At 39.0% G+C, this 23375-nt stretch overlaps 1 protein-coding gene across 1 annotated transcript; it reads right to left on the reverse strand.

The window, feature by feature from the left end:
* Window positions 1-1036: 1036 nt before the first annotated feature.
* On the reverse strand, window positions 1037-23018 carry zdhhc18b (zinc finger DHHC-type palmitoyltransferase 18b). Its single transcript, XM_042011413.1, has 9 exons — window positions 22252-23018; window positions 21450-21610; window positions 18458-18607; window positions 18191-18328; window positions 16655-16706; window positions 13316-13418; window positions 12894-13003; window positions 9874-9976; window positions 1037-4665 (listed from the first exon to the last, which is right to left on the reverse strand). Exons 1-9 carry the CDS (start codon window positions 22497-22499, stop codon window positions 4309-4311), a joined length of 1422 nt encoding a protein of 473 aa, XP_041867347.1. The 5' UTR covers window positions 22500-23018; the 3' UTR covers window positions 1037-4308.
* Between the last annotated feature and the right edge of the window lie 357 nt (window positions 23019-23375).

Raw genomic sequence — 23375 nt, forward strand, 5'->3', positions numbered from 1 at the left:
TCTTTGAGCAAGTGTGTGGTTTTAAAAAGTGGACAAAAAACACTGTTCAAGGTATCAGAAAGATCTTTGTCCAGACTAACTTGAGTGTTCTTTTTACCTTATAGCTAGTCAAGGTTTTGATTCCTTTCCACATGCTGCATGAGTTGTTCTCAAAGTGTCCCTCAACCTGTCGTTTGCACCTGCCTTTGGCTTTTTTAATGCCTTTTTCAGATCCCTACAGGCTGCACTATAGGCCAACCTGTCATTTGAACTGAAGGCAGCATCTCCTTTCTGGAGTTGTGACCTCACCCTGTTGTCTAACCAGGGTTTTTGTTCGGAAGCAGCCTGATGTTTCTGGAAGTCAGCACGGCTTCAGTGCAAAAGTTGATGTAAACCAAGACAGCAGAGGTATATGTCTCTAAGTCAGCTCCCTGTGGAAACATTCCCCAGTCTGTGCTCTTGAAACAGTCCTGTAGTGTTGCAGCAGTGCTCTTACTCCACACCTGCACTGTCCGTACAGTTGGTCTAGTTCTACAAACCACAGGTCTGAGTCAGCCTCAGGGAAATGTGCTCAGATGAGCCAAGATGGAGAGATGGTGTAGCTTTGTATGCCGTATAGATATTTGTGTATTCTTGGTCCAGGATGTTTTTGTCTCTGGTTGGAATTACAGGGTAACACCAGCCAGAGTAACACTGTTTCCAGTTCTACATAGTTAAAGTCTCCAGTTTTAACAGGAGCCCCCTCAGGATGAGGAGTCAGCTGATTGTTCATGAGGCTATGCAGCTCTTCCAGGGCTAGCTTAGCATTAAAGTTGAACATGATAACAAAGAAAAAAGACGCTCTCACAGACTCAAAGTTAACTTTTAAATTAATCCTCAAGGTCACGCGTTCATCCAACACTCATCATCAGTGCAGTTTAAATCTCAGTAATTTTCTCAGATTTTCCTATTTGAGCAAACTTGGATAAATTTGAAAAAACTGTATTTTCATTCAATGAAATAATTTTCTTGATATGAAACAGTTTTAAATTAGATAAAAGAGACAAACAAATCCAAAGTAGTTGGAAGAATTTAATTCTGATAACTAAAAGGACTATGGTGCATAAATAGCCTGATTTCATCAGTCTCTGCTGCCATCTAGTGGTCATTTACAGTACTTACTGGACATAAATACACAGAACCTTTTCACTTCAACCATTTTGTTCTCCTTACCTTTAGAGAACACGAGTGTAATTCATGCATATAATCTCACTAATGTCACAGAAGGGTTTGGGATGACTTGACAAAAGCAAGCTGGTATTCAACTTTTTGTGTCTACATTTTAGTGCCCAGCCATGATTTCTGGGATCATTGCATTTTTGTGCAGCTATTGCAATCATGTTAGAACTTACATATTGAATACCGACTGCTTTCCAACTGAGAACGAACCACAGCATCATCCATTTAGATGCATCTTTGATATGCCAAAGCAAGAAATGTACTTCCATCGATGAGCTGAAGTTAGCGTGAGCAGGTAATGTACAAGGAGCTTAAAATTACTGTGCAATAGTGATGACAACACAAGTATAAATCAGAAATAATGCAGTAGCTCTACAAAAAAATAAATAAAAAAAAAAAAAAAAAAAAAAAACAGTTTCAGACTTCAGAAATGATGTTAGAATTTAAATAAATAAAGAAAATATAAAATACATTTTTACTGTAGTTTTTACCATGCAGTTGCATTCTATTACAGCACAGAAATCTAAACAAGAGTACACACAAATACAACCGATACACATCCCAACCCACTGTGTTTTATGTGCAAGGTTCAAGAGAAAAAAAACAACAGAAAATTCACATTGTGCAATTTCAGTGATTGTGAGATCATACAAGTCAATGTCTTACAATAAAAAACAATCATGGTAGCACTAAAAATTGAAGAGACAACGATGTGTTGCTACTGTTGGGGTTAATGCATGGAAACTGAAACTCAGTGAAGTCGATGGGCGGATGGTGCATTTGGAAGAGCCTCAACACTTTTTAAGATTTTGGAGTGAAGTCTAAGGCTGAAAATATACTTGCTTGCATACGTGTTTATCATGCCTGCTTTGTGTATTTTGCGTTTGTTTTAAGTGTTGCTTATGCACTCACTTGTAAAGTTTTCTTTGTGAGGTGCCCCTTAACAAAATGGCCAGTGTATTGATATCCAGTTGCTGGCGTGCAATGTGATGCTGTCCTCAAGGCCTGAATAAAAGTTGTGAAGTTCTGTTTCTCAGTTCCTGGGTGCTACAGAACAATAACAGCTCCGAGAATATACATCTTGAATGTCAGTGTGCCATCAAAACAAGTCAGAAACACATTTTAAAGTCTTGAAGTTATACAGTGTTTTTTTTTATGTTTTTTGTTATGTGAGTAACCAGTAGGGGCAGGTTCAATTTGAATGAACGTAAGGTCACAGGGTCAACAGTACTGAAAATGACAAAGTTTTAAAGACAAGCCTATTGACCAAGTTCCACATGTTTACTTTATATGTCATTACGTCTGCACTGCAAATATGCTTGTCACAACAGCTGGCAAGAGATCAGTACTATTTTAGAAGTTGACTTGGAGACATGCAGAAGTAGGTAGTAACAGGTCTGAGATTATGTCTGTGCACGGAGGACGATGATAGAGAAACGGAGTGGGGACAGGGTGTTTGATTCACCATTCATAAGACGGAAGATTTGGACCAGCAAATTTGTCAACCTCCAGTTTACAGAGATCAGTTTAACTAAATTTTTACCTCCTCTATTGTTGCCATACTTATTGTGTTACTATAGACATCGAGCAACTCTATATGGGCTGAGTTTTCTAATGTGGAATTATCTGATAACAAGTTTAGTACACAAGCAACCATGTGACCAGTTATGATCAAGACAGAGGCAGTTACCCACACAAACGCAAGGTTAAAAAGCAAGTAGTTTCTCAGTCTTAGATTATTATCATGTACATGTCCTAAAACTGCTTCCTGTCAAAGGGGTTGTTCTAAGCTGGACTCATTAAACTTTTATAATTGTAGTATATGATTGTTGCAGGTTCATGTGTGCTTTCATACATGGACCAGAATGGGGAAAGTATGACTAAAACTAAAAATTAAAAATATTAAAAATAAAAATAAACCCCTAAAATTTTGTCTAACAAAGCAGAGCCATCTGTCTATTTATTTATTACCCCTATATACATTTAGCTGGGTAAGGGCCCAGAGCTTAAAACTTCATGTCAATACGAGTCTGTAAATTATATCAACTCTTGATTTGTTTCCATGGATACTACATTCTCCTTGGATTTGAGTGGATCTGTTGTCGGGAATTTCATATGATGTTGTTACTCATGTTGTTATTGGTGTAAATTAGTGTGAACATAAGAAACATAGTGTTTTCATGACTTTAAATTGAAGCCTTTAAATCTTCACCGTACCGTTTCTGTGGTAACCCAGACATGACCTAACAAACACTGGTTACGGAATTTGCTAAGAATATTTGCTTCTACTAATATTGCCTTTTAGTGGTCACTGTAATTTCTTCTACATAGCAGGGGGGGGAAGCAGAAGTATTGTTAATTGCAATCCACAACTTCGCCACTGGGTGTCACTAAATCCCGAGATTGGACAGCCTTGTTTCTCCTGGAGAAAACTCAACTCCAATTTACAATCAAATCTGAGATTGCCTAATGTAGCGTACCATATATCCAATGGATTTCCAAATGTAAACACTTTTAAATCCAGGTTAATAACATTTGTTCTGTCAAGCGCCTACGTATCAAATCTGACCAGTAACTTTTTAGCTTTTTAGCTTTAAATCATTTGAATGTATTTTATGATTTTATTGTGATTTTTGCTATTTGTTGCTGCCTTTTACTGCTTCTAAATGCTTTCTTTGCACCATCAGTAATGCGTTTAATATTTTATGTGAAGCACTTTGAATTGTCTTGTATATGAAATGAGCTATGACTCTGACATGCTTGTTGATTTTTTTACATAACTATCAGAAAGACATATGGCTTAATCGCAGTACTTCATGAATCTTAAAAAAAAAATCAACCTTTTCATGTGCTTTCTGTCCTCCTCTGAAGTCTTAATTGCATCCATGGTATTCCTCATCTGGTTAGCCCTTGCACTCGTTTCTCCACACCTTTATGATTGTCGTACTCTGAGATCAGACCCAAGACTTTAACTAAACAACACAAAAAAGGAAATATTTCATATCACTTGGATCATTTTACAGCTTCTGACCATTTATCACTGACCATTTTACAGCATGCAGGCTTCAAGCAGAGTCAGTTTTAACTAGAGAATAATGTCACTGGACTCATTCAGTGCAACGGAGCAACGCTGGCGTCTTCGTGGTCTTTGACTTTGGAGCTGCAATCAGAGTTTGGAGAAATAGGGGAAACAGGGGCATCAAGGGTAGGGTTGGGAATATGCACAGGAGCTTGTTTGAATTTTTTTGAGCGAGTCTTGGCATGACGCAGAGGAGAGGCATTCCCATGGGGTCTGGCGGTATGGGAGGCCCTGCAGCTCTTGGGTAGCTCCAGTGGGTGGTTAGAGTTCACTGCAGGGTTGCTGTTTGTACAGGAATGAGCTCTCTGAGGTTTCCCCTGAGGACAGGAGGTGGACAGGAGTGGAGAGAGAGCTGCTGACTCCAGCAGTCCTTTAGTTCCCTGTGTGCACTAGAGAAGAACGGGAGCACACAAAAACAAAGACAAGAAGAGACGGTGAAGTTAACAGGACAAACAGCAAGGGGTTAAAATAGTTCGTCACTACTGCAACAGCAGTGCTGTAGTCACTTCAGTAGTGAACTAAAGCAAAACAGCCTTTATCACACCACAGAATTGCACATTAGTCAGAGGATATCATAGTTTATATTTGATTAAGCTCAAGATAAATCCAGCAACGTTGTCTCTAAAAACTTTAAAAAATGGATGGACAATGTTTAGTTATCTGAGGCCAAAGTATTCTTTTACATCTTAGCAGTCAGGGAAATGATGTATAACGTCTATATTTACATCCATGTAACTTCCACTGCTGGCTCCACCAACTGCTTCCAACTTCGTTACATTCAATGGCAATTAGGAGAAAAAAGAACATGCATATAATAAAATACTGTAAGAAGCTGAACTTCCGAGTTAAGTCCTGAAAAGGTTTGTTTGCACATCTACAGTTTACCAAGATAACATAAGAGCTCTCGGACATGGTCTGTTGGTTTTTGTTGTCTTTAGCTTGTGTTTCATGGTTCTTTGATAATCTTTCTTTGGTCACATCTTTTGTTTATTCAAGTCTTTAGTTTAGTTCATCCACCTGAACTCCTGTCTGTGGTCCTGCATTTGGTTCCTTCCTTCTTATAAAATAAGGAGGAAGTGGGACACACTATGGACTGTTTGGTGTTTTTAAACTAGACATCAACATATTTATTTGTGGCTCATTTCTTAAGCCAGTCAAGCAAACTATACTCACTGGCCACTTTATTACATTCACCCGTGTAACAAAAACGTAGCATAGTTGTTGGTCTGAGTCTTTCAGAACCTGCTGCTCTACTGGGATTTTCACACACAATCATCTCTAGGGTTTACAGAGAATGGTTCAGAATAGAGAAAATGTCTAGTGAGCATTCAGAGGGTATGGTCAGAATTTGGTACAAACGAGATGAAAGCATGGGTCCATCCTGCCTTGTAACAAAGGTTCAGGCTGCTGGTGGTGTAATGGTGTGGGGGATATTTTCTTTGCACACTTTGGGTCCTTTGGTCCCAATGTGGCACGGTTTAAACGCCACAGCCTACTTTTTTTTTTTTTTTTTTTTAACTTGTCTTGACCAGCATTGTGGCAAGCAAAATGACGGTCTGGCTGCTGGGCAAATTTGCCAAGAGAAAGTGCAGCTGGTGTGTCGATTCAACACATTGTTGAATTTATGACACTGAGAATTAACTCAGGTCTGAAGGAAAACCAGGAACAAGCAAAGTGGACCTAATAAAGTGGCCGATGAACACATAAGTACATGATCCAGATCAGTAGATTCAAGTTTTGTGTACACTATAATGGCAGAAACAGGCTTTTCTCTTTAGAGCAGTGACCCTTCAAAGTCTGATTGTTTTTGGTAAAACAGCTGTTCTGCCCTAAAAGAGTTTCAGTTCATGTTTTTACTTGGTCACAATAATTAAATGAGCCCAGTTCAAATGGTACAAGATAAACTAAAAGATGTTAATCTATAAGATGAACTCTGATCAATTAATCAGTTTCAGTTAAATCTATTAAGTTATCACAACCTAACGTCTTTTAAAAGACAGATCTTCATCAAATCTACTACTGGATAATTGACACTTATTAAAATACTTATTAGAATAAACTGCGTTATTGCTAATCTATGACTTGAAAAGGGTTCAGTCAAAGTTAAGTGACAGTAGCAGAAGTGGAGGTATAGCTACATACAGTGAGTTAATTCAGCATAGTGTGAGCAGCATTGATAAAGCCATGCAAAACAGTGGAGGGTACATGCAAAGACAGCGACGGCCCAGGCACACTGCACTTCCTCTACCTCTCTGTAAATGGGCTTACCAAGCTCAAGCTTTGACTTTTTCCTGCTCTAACAGCAGCTTATCAGCCTGTGCAGTCAGCTGCAAAGTCCACACACTTATCCTCCTAGTGTTGGTGGTGGGATGCAAGTACAGAGACACACCACATACAGAACAGTAAGTCAGGACTGAATCAGGTCTGTAGATGTGTGTTTGACATACACAAACTCAGATATGTAAACGAAGAGGACAGCGAAACAAAACCATGTAGAGTGAAATAAAGAGACATGAGAGCTAAGATGAGCAGACAAAGATTTAATCTATGACACTTCTCACAGCAAGAAGGTATTTTCTGTTTTAAAACAACAATGGCGTCCAGTATGGTTCAGTGTCTTTATTAGCTTGTAGAAGAAAATGAAGAAATAATTCAATCAGCCTCTCATCAACTTGATCCACTGGTTATTGTTTGTAAAAAACAGTGGTTACCACACAAATTCAGCGAGAAGATCCAGATATCTGGCAACACGTGATCCCAAACTGACCAATCACAAGGGAGTATCTCTGCGTAACCGACTGTGTAGCAGGAGTGCACGTCAGGTCTGGAAGTGTGAGTGTTTGTGCAGCAGCGCTAAAAGTCCTACAGAAGCAGCATCACCCAAAGTAAACACCTGTTAATAAAATAGATCATTGGCTGTTTGTTTTACATCACTTTTTTTAACATTAGATGATAGACTTTAGTTGTAATAATCAGTTCAATATTTCATAAAATTTAGACCTAAAAAGTTCTCATTTGTGCCCCCTTTTTCCTGGTCAGTGCCCCTGCCTGGCCCCATCAAAACATTTCTAGACCCGCCCCTGCATAGCTGACGTATCCTTGTCTACCACCAGCCAGCTACTGTTAGAGAAGGTTCTGTAAAAGCAATACTTTTGGGTAAATGACAGTGTGAGCCATGGACTGATAGTTTCCTCCTTCTCAGCTGAACAATAAACAAACATAAAAAGAAAGAACAGCCAATCAGCTGATCACAGACAGCCGTCATGATTCACGAACAACCTGAAAGTAGAGGGAGGAAGCAGCTGCTGCACAAATGATGACTACCTGAGAGCCACTAGGTCAGACATGTTTGTGCAAAACGTAGGATAAGTTCAGAAGAAAAAATAAATAAATAAAGGTAAAGTGTGGCTGTGGATCCCTTAAACTGTGAAAAGAGTGTGAGTTAAAACACCCGCATTCTCCATGGAGGCATCGTCCATGGGTTGCTCCATTAGTGCTGTGTTTATTCTCAAATCCATCGATAGAGCCGGCCGAGAAGTATTTACTGATCGAACAGACCACCACCAACACTGCTTCTCTTATGGCTCTTTCTAAGAGCGTGCATTATTATGATTTTCTCCACTGTCGCCTTGTTTGCTATTGTCTGAAACTGCTTCTTCTTCGTGGTTTTCTTCTTCTTTTGGTGTTTTTGAACGGTTGTAAATGACTTTATAGAGGTGCACTACCATAGATATATATAGAACGCTAGATGCCTCGTCCGCGTTGCCAGCCAACAAAGTCGAACGTCCGTGCCTGGCGGCCATCTTACCACAGGTAGCTCTCTCACCCATAACGCTGTTGGTAGTGTAAAAGTACTTTTCAGAGGACCATAACTTGATCAAATTTCAACAGATTTTCAAACGGTTTGGTTTGTTATAAACATGGGTGGATGTAATAATTATACTCAATTGTTATTAATGATTATGTTGTCCTAAAAATAATGTTATGAAACAGGTAGATTAATATTTCCTATTACAAATAGGCTATAAGAAAGGCTCTATGTTGAAATCCTTTAATGATTATGTTGTCCTAAAAATAATTTTCTGAAACAGGTAGATTGTAGATTCCTGTATAACAGAAATTGTATTGAACATACTTCCACTAAATAACTAACGATTATCCTAAAAATAATGTATTATCTTACTGGTGAAAGGTGATCCCTCGTTTTCTTGTGTCAAGACTACGATGATTAGCGCGGCCATAAGCTGCACAAAAGTCCGGCATGTTCTCTTTGAAAAACAAATTTCCTGTAGAAATAAGAATGGAAGATGTTTTAAACAAACCAAACCCAAATTGAAAATCATGTGCAACTTTAGTTATATTGAAAAGAAACACCAATTCTGCCTCTGACTTCGACGTAAAATTACTAGGTGCTAGCTAGCAGCCTAGCCATACACAACGTTGACTAAACCGTTTTCTGAAGAGAAAATCTGCGATTTCAACATGTCCAAGCATCCAGGATTATAACCACGTTAATACTGTTTCTAATAAATCCAACCATTTGTAAATCCGTCAAAATTTCATCGAGATAAGAATAATAATGTTTCAGCATATCACTGACCTTACCTTGGTTTACCTCAGGTTCGACAGATTCTGCCAGGAAGCGAACCTGTGGTAAGATGGCCGACCTGTGATGCCGTTTAAGACTCCGCCATAAGGCATCTAGCGTTCTATATATATCTATGTGCACTACCGCCACCAACCAGGGTCAAAACGCAGAAGACAACTCTGAACTTGGCACTGCCCACTAGTGGATGAACTGACCCATGGCAACATAAATGATGCATGGAAGTATGAAACTAATAATAATAATAATCAGAAAGGTTTATTTCTATGGATGTCAAACTAGATATAATGTGTTGTCCTATGGCTGTAAATCTAAATCTTAGTTGTTTTATTTATTAGTATTATTTTGGTTTATTATTGATATAATTCCTGAAAAAAGGAAAGAAAATAAGAAAACATTTTTTAAATGTTCCTGTAGTGCCAACGTGCCAAAACAGCTACTAGATATGATAACATGGTGGCTCAGACTGCAGCCCAACCTAAACCACAAAAGGTGCTGTACAAATCTCCAGATACCTTTTCATCCTTTTTTTTATCCCTGGCTTGTCAGGAAGAATAACAAAAAAAGACACAAACGGAGGCGGAGGAGGAGGATGAGGTGGAAACAATCTTTACTTCTTATTTCTTTTGCTCTCTAAACACCCTGAGCTGGTTTACTGTACAGCTGACACAAAATACGGAGGGTAAAATTGTGATTAAATAAACACACACACACACATATATATATATATATATATATATATATATATATATATATATATATATATATATATATATATATATATATATATATATAAATGAGGTAGACTTGACTCAACTGCAGCAAATCACAGGCGTTAAATTCAACTGACTAAAACCGTGACTTTTTCAATCATTAAGCTGCACATGGGGAATGACATTTACACGACAGCCGACAGGCAGCAGACAGGTGCTAGGTTCTCTCAGAGGGGCAGTATGGGTAAAAAGGAGGGGGATTGAGAAAATCCTCCTACCACATTTATCTCGTTTTTAGCCGCAAAAGTGGGCAGCTCCATGTCTGTGCCGCCGATCTGGGACGATTCGTCTGCTGGCAGCAAACCTCGTCTGTCAATCAAGCTGAAACGAGGTGAGAAAAAAGGTCTGAATGATGAGAAGTTTCAACATACTGCTCAAGTTGAACTGAACACAAAGGCAAAGACAAAAAAATCATTGAAAGTCTTGCTGCACACATTATATTATATGGTCGGATGAGCTTGCATTTCTAACCTTTCATGTCACTGCAAATGAAATAAACTGACGTTTTTTTGGTGGTTTTTGTTGTTTTAAAAGAAACATGAACTTGAAACAGCTTTGTGAATCAATTCCGACCTCACAAAGGTTAAACAGATATGATATTCCAGCTGTTTCAGGTCTGAACTGGCAAATAATAAATTCACAAGATTGACCAAGATTGTCAGTAATATTACAGATGTTGTCCGAGCTGGAAGTAATTCCCATTTCCTTCTTGCGATGTGATGGAGTGTCAGATCTGAGACTGAAGCTAACATCTATTAATCAGGACTGTGAAGAGACGTCTTGCTATATAGGCCACCTGGAGCTGTTGTCAGCTCTGCTGGACAACACAGATTTGAAACTCTCAGTTTTATAAAATCATAGACATGATAACTTGAAATTAATTATACAAAAATATTTATCCAAGCTGAAAAATGGGATGGGATGCACAGGTGTGCAGTTTCTTTTGATTTATTTGTCACTGTGCTAAATGAAAATAAAAATGAGTGCAAGAATGCACTGGTGGTGGGAAGGGACACCTTGTACTCAATTCTGAGTGGGACAGGGAGCAAGTGGAGATTTCAGAATAGGGGTGAATTGACCATATTTGCAGACCCTCATCAGGATCCTATCGTTGAGAATAGTTGTTCTGGATGTACTGCAGTCTCTGGATGCTCTTCCCAGAGATCCCAATGAGAAGTGCATTACAGTAGTCCAGCCTAGAGGAGATCAAGCCGTGGACAAGCTTCTCTGCATCTGCCATGAAAGGGTTGAACAGAGTTTGGCAATGTTCCTGAGGTGGTAGAATGAAGTCTTTTAGCAGTGTTTGATATGGGTGTCAGAGGTGAGTTAATCCGTTTTGGGAGATGTTTTGGCTAGAGAAGATTATACTGGTGATGGTGAAAAGCAGAGCTGATGGGGTTTGCCGACTAGGATGGCTTCTGTCTTGGAACTGTTCTGTTCTGAAGAACTGAAGAAGGTTGAGGTTCATCTACGCCTCTATGTCCTCCAGGCAGGTGGTCAGTGTGGATGTTGGCAGAAGAGCAGAAGTGGGGCTTGTCCTTAAGTAGAGCTGTGTGTTATCAGCATAGCAGTGTAGGATATCCCATGCCTGCTGATGAGATTGCCAGGGGGAGGATAAAGAGGATGAGACCCAGCACTGAGCCGCGGGACACTGCAGGTGACGTTGTGTGTGTGCAGTCTAGATTTGCTCAGAGCAACATGCTCGGTCCTGTTGGGCAGATATGAGGTGAACCAGCTGTTTAAGTTTTCTGAGAGTTTAATGGTGTATTTCCGGTGGTGGAGGAGGATGTTGTGGTCAGCTGTGTCAAAAGTAGCTGTTAGGTCCTGGAGGTTGAGTAGAGATGGAGAACCGGTATCTGGACCTTAAACATAAATGGAAGATTGGAACTGGGCCTGTAGGTGGAAAGGACGTCTTAAATCCAGGGTGGGTTTTTTTCAATGGCGGTCTGATGACAGCGGAGAGGTGTGATGGATTGTCAAACCTTTGCCTAAAAAAAGTGATGTGCATGTTGCACTTCTCTGTGGTCTCAGAGTGGGAAATTAAAGGGGTTTGAGGAGATGATTTAATCCCAAGAATTGTTGTTTGGAGTTACCAGGGCTGTTGATGATGGTGGAATAAATTGTTGACTGTGCATCCCTCAGAATTCTGCATACGCCTTCTTGCTTATGAACAGAGACCTTGAGCTGCTGCTCACAGTAACGCCCAGAAGCCTTCATCTTTCACAGCTCGCAGGTGTACCAGGGAGCTGAGCATGAGAAGGAAGCTGACCTGGATGTTAAAGAGGTCTAGAAGAAGTTTTAACATTCACATCAGTCATCCACTTCAGCACTTCTTTCCTCTAACGATGGCCACTCCCATTAAAACAAAAAGTTGTGATGTTTGGTTTCTTGGCCTAGAGATGCTGCAGGGCCACATCTCTAGATGTGGCAGGGCCTCCAAGAAAGTAAAAAATCAATGTCTGTGTGTCATCAAAACAAGTCAGAAGCAAAGTAAAAAAATTATGTAAAATAATGTAGTTTTACTTTAATGGTCAGTTCATAATTTTCTCATCCATTTGTGTGCAAAACCAGGTATCATGCATTTTGTAATCAGCATCAGTCTGCTACAGTCTGACCCGGCTTGCTCTGCAGACAAAGCTGGCACACAAATATACAAAAGACAAAAAACTATGAGGAAAGTACGGATGCTTTCATAGGACAGGTTGTTATCAACACAAAAACAGAGCAAACACACACAGACGATGTCAAACCTGTTACATGAAATGATAAAATGGGCATGTTTGACATTTTCTTTTGTTTAATCCTTGAAAAATTAGTGTAAAAAAAATGTCATTTTACGTTTTTTTCTTTTTCTTTTTTTACTTACTTTCATTCAGATCTTTTCAACAACTTCGACCTAAGCAGAGATATATTTTTTTATTCTATTTTTACATTTTGTTTCAGCACAAAATTTTTCTAATAAGAAAAAGACCAAATATGCATAACCTAAAAAAAAAGAAAAATAAGGGTCTGAGCTGTAAAACTGTGAAATTACAAAAATAATGTGCATTTGTAAAAAGCCCAGAACCACATTCAGGTTTGATTAGTTCATGAACAGGATCAAAAAGCTCTAAGTGTGAAAGCATCACATGCAACTGCTTTCACAATTTAGTAATCTTAAAAATAGAATTACCAGCCACTTGAGGAATATTACTTTAATTCTGAGGCTTTATTCATAAAAACGGATCTGCGTACCCACCTGGGAGGAATGGGTGAACAGAGCACAGAACAACAGTTTTTAAAGATGTTTTTATGACTGTAGGGGTTGGTTACACCTTCGCCACTCTTCCCCGACCAGGAGCCTTTGATCTGTAAAACAATTATTGAAAATAATGATAAAAAAAACATTTATTTATTCATTTTTTATGCTTGTTAATGTTTTAAAAGCTGTACATTTATCATTCTATAAATATAAAAAAATGCTTATTGCTTTGAATTAAAACTAATTTTACAATGAGCTCACATTCTTGTCTTTACTTTTCTAACGTTAGTTTAGATGTTTCTACATTTATGTTTAGAAATAAAGGCTTTTATTTAATCAAATCCCAAAATGAACAAGCTGCCAATGATCCAGCAAAGGTGTAAATGATCTTCAGTGCTACATCAAAAGGCAAAACTCACGTCTTCATTCGTCGTCAGATTTGAAGCAACCAGGTATGTATGGAAGCCCGAGAGGCCCAAGATGGACCAGACAGAGAAGAAACAAATCACCAGCTCCACGGCAGTGAAAGACAGGGTCAAGGAGAGCATCCATACGTTTGAGGACTGAGGGATTGTTTTTCCTTCCAGAAAAATTAGTTTTTGTTAAATGATATAAATTTACCAAACGTGACTTCACACAGGAATGTGGATTATCATTCAAATGGATTTCATATGTTAAGAAACTTAAAAAAACCCAAGACAAGTGAAGCCAACTTGTGAAAGCTGAACGTTTAACTAACATTAGCTCTACAGTGGATATAAAAGGTGTTCTGACACGTTAAAATGTTGTGTTTTTGTAATGTTAAAAAATGAGACCACAATACCTCATTTCAACACTTTTTCCACTTTTAATGTGACCTATAACCTGTTCAACTGAAAAAAAAAATGTTTGTACACTCTTAAGGCTCATTTAGCTCCCTCTTACATAAACAGGTGTGTCCGTGTCAAACATCACTGCTCACATACTCCTCTAAATCAGTGCTTCTCATCCAGGTCCTCAGGCCACACTGCCCTGCATGTCCTGGACGTGCTCCTACTCCAAAACAAATGGGTCGAAATAATAAACTTGCCCATCTAGTATTTTGCAAGCCTGTCAATGAGCCATTAATTTTATTCCGGTGTGTTTGTTAAACAAAAGAATTGCTTCACCTGAGGAAAACTGAAGTTCTGAAACACCCCAGAAACAGTTCAGAACTTTAATACAAAAGAAAATCTGTAGGATGACCTGAAGATGGCTGAATAACAGATTTCCTAACAATCTGACAGATTTGGAGCACATTTGCTTGGAAGTGTGGAAAAAAATTTATGTGCAGTGCTGATGGATTCATACCAGGATGACCGAATGCTGGGATTAAATCAAACATCCATGATATTTTATTTCAAATATCACAAAAATCCAGTATTTTAACAGGTGTTTGATTTAATCCCATCACAACGGTGGCTATGTAGTGGAGTACACAGCTTATTTCTCTTTCGCTGATGTGATCTCTTTGCAATGTGAGCTCTTAAACTACCTCAGAGACATTTGTGACCTTTATATGAATTTTAAACTTTCTGAATGACACCTCATATTGTTCAAATAGTTAAGTTTAGGGTAAATACAAGGGAGACTTTACATATGACACAAAAAAAGTGAACAAACTAATAAGTAGTTAAAAACAATTTCATGACACCAGGCTGCAGAGTCTCATCCCTTTCACATGCAGCGAAGTGGCATAATGTGTTGTAAGGCTGCGAGAACGTCTGGTTTGGAAATGGACCGGCTGCATTTCTGCCAAATTCTAAATCGTTTTTCAGCTTTTATTCTAAATCAAAGCATGATTACTATTTATCTCAGACTACAGATTCTTTACATGACCTGAGGAAATTCTGGCTATCTAGAAATCACTCTCTGGTAACTCCTGCACATCGGATTTTCCTCCCTCTGTCACGGTGACAAATAAAACTGAGATGTTCAACTGTCTTCACAGACACTTTGTAGTCTCAGTTCCCTGTTTGATAGTTTCTACTGGTCAAACAAGAGACAGAAGCTAAATGCAAGACGTTCATTTTAAGCAATAATTCACCTCAGAAATGACGACGACGATGAGGAGACTGATTATTTAGCTGTGCGTATTTCCTGATGGACATGAAGTTCTTGGTATAATGGAGCAGGAAACTCCTCCAGCTGCTTTTCCTATAGCTGCTCTTTTTATTACATTTCTGTCTGTTTTACAGGTGGTTGATGCAACAGTTTCCAACATGCACTCTGTCTGCTGGTGGGAGTGTAGCTCACCTGTGTGTGCATGTGGGAAGCCATGTAGAGACATGACACGATGTAATTAGATGTCTACATGAGAATAAGATGGATAAAACCAGGCTGTTTAGTTTTTTTTATATGTATATAAAATGAAGAAATATTAACCTGTTCTAGAAGAATGGGGACCTTTGGTGCAAAATAGAAAAAAACAAAATAAAATATATTTGAATTTTGGGCAGACCCCTAATATAATAGTCAGGGAAACACTGGGTTTTATTACGTTTATGAGTGCAGGTCCCTGGTTCAGAATAAAAAGAGATATATATATCTAAAATAGTCTGTATTTATAGAGCTTTTACCCAAAGTGCTTTACATGATATTCACCCATTCACCAATCAGGAGCAATATGGGGTTTGGCGTCTTGCTCAGGGACGCCTCAACATGAGCTTGACAGGCCGAGAATTGAACCGGCAACCATCAGGATACAAGACAACCACTCTACCCACTGAGCCACGCTGCCGTGTATCGGTATAAGGAGAAAAGAAATATTAGTTATAGACCACAGCGCCCAGCCCTACTCTACACATCCTTAAACGCCAGATCTCAGATAATGTGTTGACGTTAATAAAGCCGACAAAGAATATTGGGTCCATTTTAAGCCGTAATATGACAAAGAAATGACTACAATGATCAGCTTGTTGAGCTGTGCTCGTCCCTGCGATGGACATGAAGTTGTAGCTTTGAGGAGCAGGAGAAATACTCTCTCTGTTCCTTGCTTTAGCGCAACTGTTTCCACCTTCACCTTCCTGGGAGAGCTTTTTAAAAAATGAAAATTTAGTTTGCTTTTCAGCTGGTTGGTGTGTTTTCTTTATGCGCTGGTGAAAGTGTTCTTAACTGTGTGTGCGCACGGGTCTACGTGTGTGGCAACCCCGCCGTGGACACAGAGAGCAGCTCTGACATGCCATCATGTAAACCAGATAAATAACATCAGACTGTTCAGTGTGTGCAAGAGGAAAAGAAGCCTTAAACGACTTCTAATAAGACTTGACGCTGTACTGAAAACCAGATCAAAACAGAATATGGTTTAATGGTAGAGGACCCACTGGGATGCATTGCCTAACAACCAAGGTAACACAACGGACTCATGGGAGTGTGTGAGCAGTAACGTTTGATGACGTCTGACACAGTCGTGCCTTTTTATTTACATGAACTGAGCACAAATGAGCCTTTACAGGAGCTGTTGAGAAGCAGAGGTACGGTCAGCCCTTTTTAAGTCATCGTCAGTTACGGCCATTATTCTCATCACTTGTGAAAACGTTACAGTCTTGACTCTAGAAAACTTTATATTTCATGTCAGAAAAAGTGACACTTAACATTTAACAGCTACATTTACATCATACAAGGATCAAGAAAGCAGTTCTGTATCAATATAAATTAATATATGGCTCAACTCAAACTGAAAAATGACAATAGCTGTTTGTTTGCTTAGGAAATCAAAAACACTGGCCAGTAAAGGATATCTGCCCGGACTCTCTTGGAGAGCAAACACCAGGCCCCTCCCTCCCTGGGCCCCTAAAACAGAAAAAAAAAAAAAACATTACAGCAGGTTTACACATTTTTCTCTCTCTGGCAACCGAACTGCATTAATTTAGTAAAAACAGACTAATCTGGCAGGTGCAGGGATACAAAATAAACACAAACAGTTGCTGTGAAGAAAACGAAGAAAAACTTGTAAAACAAACAGCCTTTCCAATGATATATACAGTTGTTTATTTTGGGTGATGCTGCTGTAGGACGTAAAGCTGAACAAAGACTTAAAGGATAAAAAAGAAATTTTGGTTTTATCAGAGGTTGTTCATCAATATGGGCTGTTTAACTTCAGACGTCACATCTGGTGTTTTAATGTCAGATATTATCACCATGGAGACGGTTGGTGAGATGATGATGTGCAAATTCTATGTAAATATTAGTGCTGGGCAACCTAAAAAATATGTGAACAAAAATTATAGCGCCTCTTGTCCATCCGACAGCACTTCTACTGACAGCTCACATCTCATATTCCAAAGGTTTCATCTCGCTATGACCAAGATTCACCAAACCAGGGACAAAAGAAGGCCTGATATGTTTGTAAAACATACTCATACAATGTCTTACCTTTTCTGTCCTGCCTCAAAACTTATATCCAACAGGAAAAAACTGCATTTAGTTAAAGAACTAAAGAAAACAACTACGTTTCTCATTTTCTTTTACGAACAATTTCCCAAGCAAAAATAATTTTCTGCCCAAGTGTCAGTTAATTTTTTTCTTTCTTAAGTGTCAGACAGAAAATCTTCCTTTCATCTTAATAAACCCGCTCGCTCCTGTTTCCGCTGCAGCAGGACAAGACATGCAGGAAGAGACCTGGACTGCAGCTGCTGCATGAGGTTTCTCTGTGATCAGAGCCAGTGAACAAGAACTTTGAGGGGGAAGAAAAAAAAAATCACTGCATTAACGTGTGAAAAAAAAAACAAAAAACAGAGTTAATAATGCGTTATCGTGCCCAGCCCTAATACACACACACACACACACACACCATATACATATATATATATGTGTATATGGTATATGTATATGATGATTATGTGTTACAGCTATGAGAACCCCAAGATTATAGTCTCAGAAAATCAGAAAAGTAGAGTTAAAGTGCCACACTCTAGTCAGCTCCTTAATCCAAAACACCCGCAAGTAGTCTCTCAGTCCATTTCTGTAGAATTCACAGTCATGAGGAAGGTTGCTGACCCAACAGGTGTGCAGAAAACCATCATTTAACACCTTCCACATGGAGGGAAACCTCAAACGGTAATGGCAAAAGAATGCCCTCAAAGTGCTGCATCAAAGCACATCAATAAAAAGTTGAGTGGAAGGAAAAGGTGGAACAACCAGCAGGGATGACGCAGCCTGAAGAGGATCGTCAGGAATAAATTAAGTTTTGAGCAATATTCAAATTTTCACCTGTATGTGCACAAATAAACAATTTAAAACTTAAAACACCTGCAGATTAAAACAACAGCACATACTCAGTGCCAGATGCGTGGTAACACAGCCAAAGATGAACGCCGTCAGGAAGGAGAGTGACACGATGAAGGTGTAGAAGAATCGGTAGTTGCGTTTCCCGACGCAGTTCCCCACCCAGGGGCAGTGATGGTCGAACCTTTCTGAGGATAAATACAGAAGTCCAAGTGAAATTGTGACATTCAGGAAACACTGCAGCACTGTAAGACGTATGACAGCCTGCTCACTGTGGCTCCTTCATTATTGATGGGAGGATGAATGTCATAGCTCACCCACACAGTTGTCACACAGGCTGCAGTGGGAGGTCCGCGGAGGCCGGAACATCTTGCAGGTGAAGCAGTACTTAAGTTTCACCACCTGCTGGTTGATGAGGACTTCCTTGGTGCGTGGTGGAGGCCGATAGCTAGTGTTTCCAGTGTTGTCTACAGATATAAAAACAACACAATGTATTATTTAAACACTGTTTACTTCAAAGGACAACAAACCTATATTGAAATGACACAGATCTTAAAGACACAGTGCCCGGCGACGCGCCTCCTATCACCAGCTACTTCGACATCCATCTTGCATCCCACCTGTACTGTGAGCTTCCTCCAGCAAAAGACAGTCTTATCTGACTCTTGTTTTGTCCCTTTCTTCATCAGATAATGTGTTCTTGGATTTTCTTTCTCAGTGTGCCTTCAAAACAGCCAGTGTGTTTATAACAATTTGCTGGCTTGTGAAGTGATGCTTGTCATGCAACACTGGGCAGCGATGGCTCCAGAAATAGATGTCACCCTATCATCAAATGAGTCTGGAACGCAGAAGTTTTAAGGTCAGAAAGTTATGTAATGCATCTTTAAAGCTCTTACTTGAGTTTAAATATCTGAGGGTGGTGATCATAAAACCTGAGTGCTGCTTTTCCAACAGATAGACCTTACAGACATCCACAGAACTGAGACTTTACTCAAAAAGAAAATATATCTGTATACATACGGCCACTTTATCAGGCACATCAGTCAATCAATTTGTTGTTTACACAAATATCTAATCAGCCAATGACATGGCAGCTCAGTGCATTTAGTCATGTAGACATGGTCTAGATGTCAATAATGAGGAAGAAAGGGGTTTTTAAGTGACTTTGAACGGAATATTTTTGTCCACACTCTTCATTAAAAGGCATTAATATCTGACTGTAAGCCAGGGCCGGATCAGCCACGTTTCGTGATCTTACGTCTGACACAAAAGCCCCAAAGCCTGCGTCGAGTAAAGGGGGCGTGTCCAAATGAAGCCTGAAGCGAAGGCCGTATTATTTTCCTGAACATCACGTGACCAAAGACAAACGAGACCCCGTTTTTCCTGATTCACACGAGTGTTTTTCGTGTGATTCGGGCTGCAAAATGCAAATGCAAAAAATGCTCTGCATAATTCCAGTTGACAGTGAAGTGAAACAACACATGCAGCACTGACAGAAGCAAAGACATCAAAGCAAAAGACATCAGCAGTTTGGGAATATTTTATATGATACATTCCAATAAGATAAGATATAACTTTAATCTGCTGAAAGGATAGTATGTCTGCTGGACCTCAAATGACCAGCAGATGTCAGTACTACCTAATGTGCTGTTAAATGGGGCCTCGAGTAAATGACACTAGAAAGACTCAACACATTCACGGGGCTTCATTAAACCTTCACTAGTCATGGAGCAGAAGTAAACTTTTCCTGCTGGAGCTGGGACTGCTGCGTGAGGACTGAGCCTCCTGTGTGACAGGAACCAGTGCTCATTAAGAGTAAACTATACATGCTTTCACATCAGTCCCCAAAAGTCTCCAATAACACCAGAAAAAGTCGCTAGATTTGTTGCTAGTCGCTAATCGTTAGAGGGTCTTAAAACTCGCTAAACATGGCACCAAAGTTGCTAAGAGCCAAGCTCTGACATGTGTACCAGTGTATTGGGTGTACCAGGAACTCCTGCACTGACAAATGTTCCATGTAGATCACAATTTAAACTGGGATTAAATGCATTAATTTCTTTAAAGCGTTAATTTTTTGTAATTAATTGATCGTAATTACTGCGTTATAGTCCCACCCATAACAAGTATGGGTTAAGCACAAACTCTCCGAAATTTAGGTGTATTCTTAAAAAAAAATGGACAGTAATGTAATGGAAAAGTGCCTTAATGTCCACTATCTTCAATATTTAGTTACAAGCTGATTATTTTATACTTATTCATGCATCATTTTCTCCATTTCTGTGTAAGATTATTGTGACCAAATAAATCTTCTAGAGAAAGTAATTTTTTTTCCATTTAAAATGAAACTCAATTCAAATAGGAATCAATAAGAAAACATCCAGTACCAGGAACCCATAAAATAAAGTTACAATTCTTAACATAAATTCCTTAAAATAATATGTGTATATTATATATATATATATATATATATATATATATATTTTTTTTTTCTTCTTTTTTTCTCATCCATCCTTTGGGTCCAACTCTTTGCCTTAATTCTCATTGGATCATGACAATAAAGTCAGACTGTGCTACCTTGGTTACTATTTACTAAGTTATACAAATATTTAGTTTCAGGCTCTGAATAGGAGCAACAACATCCTGCTTTAATGTCTACAAACAGAAATTTATTCTTTCACTTTTCTTTTACACGATGTGAAATTTTTAAAGCTCAATGTTCGTATTCAAAGACAAAAGTTTTAGATAAACATTTCACACTTCTGCCACAAAAATAGCCCAAGCAAAAGTAGCACGGTTGAATAAGATAAACATCTTACATCATCGCTGCCTAAACTTTGGTCACGAGTAGGAGTTTCCAATGCGAGCAAGAAGCAAACTTCAGACTCTGAGGTCAAAATATCTATGCATACCATATTAAAAAGAAAAAGATATTATTGGCAAGGTACAAAACTGACAGAAAACACGTCTATAGTCCAAAAGAACAGACTGAAATAAAGAAACCAGTTCAGTGGGACACTTCTGATTATGAAAAGGTCTACATTAACATTAATGTAATTATAACAAAAATCAGCTTTTTGTTTCCCTAGTAGCAGAACAATACCTTAAATCTATACTGCAAACAGTGCATCAATACACTGAGGGAATCTGAAGTCCACAAGGTGAGTTCTAGTGTCAGGACTGGTCTGACATCAATGCTTAACACTGGCAGAAATCCAGCTAAAGCAGAAAACACTTCAAAAGAGTTGCATTTTAAAATATAGACAGAGCACTTCAGACAACATTAAAGCCACGTCCAACCTCACCCCTTACCAATCTGTCTCTCAATATTTGCAGCCTCGTCTGGCGTCGCTCTGGGCAGGATGCCAGGGTCGGTGAAACTGGTCTGGAGCAGCGTGATGACCACAAAGACAAAGAGGACACCTCCAATGGCAGGTATACAGCTGGTCAAGTGTTTGACCAGGAAGGGACAGCTGTAATAAGAGACACAGAGAGAGGGCAAGTTCCTTAAGAGACTTGACTAAATCAAATGCTGTGAACAGGTCAAAACAATGCATATTTCATGTAACCAAGCCTACTTTGTCTTCAAACAGATCTGGTGTTAATTAATAGCTGGTGCTTTTAATCACCATGTAAAACTCTAGAGACAGAGCACACTTTATTTTACTGCACAGTGATTGTCTTTCACTATCATTTATTACTGTGCAAAAAACTGTTATGTAACATTAACAGCTGCAGGGGGAGAAAAACAAAGAAAAAAAAACCCTCAATGTAAAACCAAGACAGATATTCACATAGTGGGCCAAGTGGTGGGTCACATGGAGCTTAGGGAAGTACTCCTCTTTGGCCTGAGACATGATTAAATTTTCCAGCCTAACCTGCATGTTAGTAAGAGACTTTCTCTTCTAGAAAATGAAGACGTTTTATAAATAAGTACGACCTCTTCAACACTGCGGAGTAGAAGAATCAGTTACACACACAAGAATCAGTTAATATAATGTCAACATAAAAATGTTTTGTGCATCTCAAGACAAAAACCTTCATTTGTACTTATCATACTAATAATAAAAGAACTATTTGACTTTATAAATTGTAAAATAACACATAAACTTACTCAAATATAAAGAATAAACCGCTTGTGACGAGGATAAGGCCCAGAGTGAGGGGTAGGACCCCACTCTGACGGGCCACAATGATCCTTCCATCGCAGTAGAAGCGGTTCTTTCCGGGAAAAACTTCCCACTTTCTCCGGGGTCTTTTCGGCTCCTTTTTGTCTGTCTCGTTCCCGTGGTGAGGTGGAGAGATCGGGGCGGGCGTCGGGAGTGCCTGCGGGTCGATTTGCTGATACTCACAGTTTTTCATGATTTACAATGGAGTCAGACAGCTCTGTCCCAATTCGGACAACGACCGACGGCATCACTGGCTCCCGTGTACTCCGAGGCTGGCAACGGGAGCAAACGTCGTCATGCCGCTGAATAAACGAGCAAATTCAATACTGTTGCTGTTCAGTAAAAAAACACGAAATCCTGCGCCCGAAATAATGCCTTTTGTACTTTCCATGCCTCCGTAATAATTCATCTTTATCTGTCTATGCGAAGACTCGGCACAGATAACCCACTGCCCATCGTTAGCTTCTTAGCTCTCCCACTCATACTAGCCAGCTCTCCCAGCTGTGGAGGTACATAACAGCATTAAGCCCAAAGTACTGTCAACACTGCTAGCTTGTTAGGTTACTAAAGTGACACATTTTAGTCGGCTTTCATGCTTCGCTACAGCTGCAGCTGCCATACACCGAAAAATCAAATTAAACTCAGCAGCGTTGATATTTTGAATGTATTTACCCATAAACGTCTTTCAAAATTGCTTTGATAAACCAAATTGAAAAACAAGACGATTTCCGGTATCCTTTCAAACTAAAAGAATATTATTTAAATACTATACAGCTTTTGTGACAGTGAAACAAATCAAACAAATGGCTTTATAATGTCGTAAATATGGAGCATCGAAACTGCCCAAATAAAAGATAAATACTTAATATAAAAATTACTCAATAAATAAATTGATTTGCAAATGAATTATACTAAATAAAATGCGGTTTTTCCATTAAGAAACCTATGAAACATGACCAATTTATTTAGTAATTTTCAACTGTTTTAATTTTACTTTGTGTTAACATTCCTTTTTATTTACTTTTCCATGTCATTTTCAGTTGAATTTATTCATTTATTTGGTGATAAT

Source organism: Melanotaenia boesemani, chromosome 17 (assembly GCF_017639745.1).
Source record: "Melanotaenia boesemani isolate fMelBoe1 chromosome 17, fMelBoe1.pri, whole genome shotgun sequence".
Lineage (NCBI taxonomy): Eukaryota > Metazoa > Chordata > Actinopteri > Atheriniformes > Melanotaeniidae > Melanotaenia > Melanotaenia boesemani.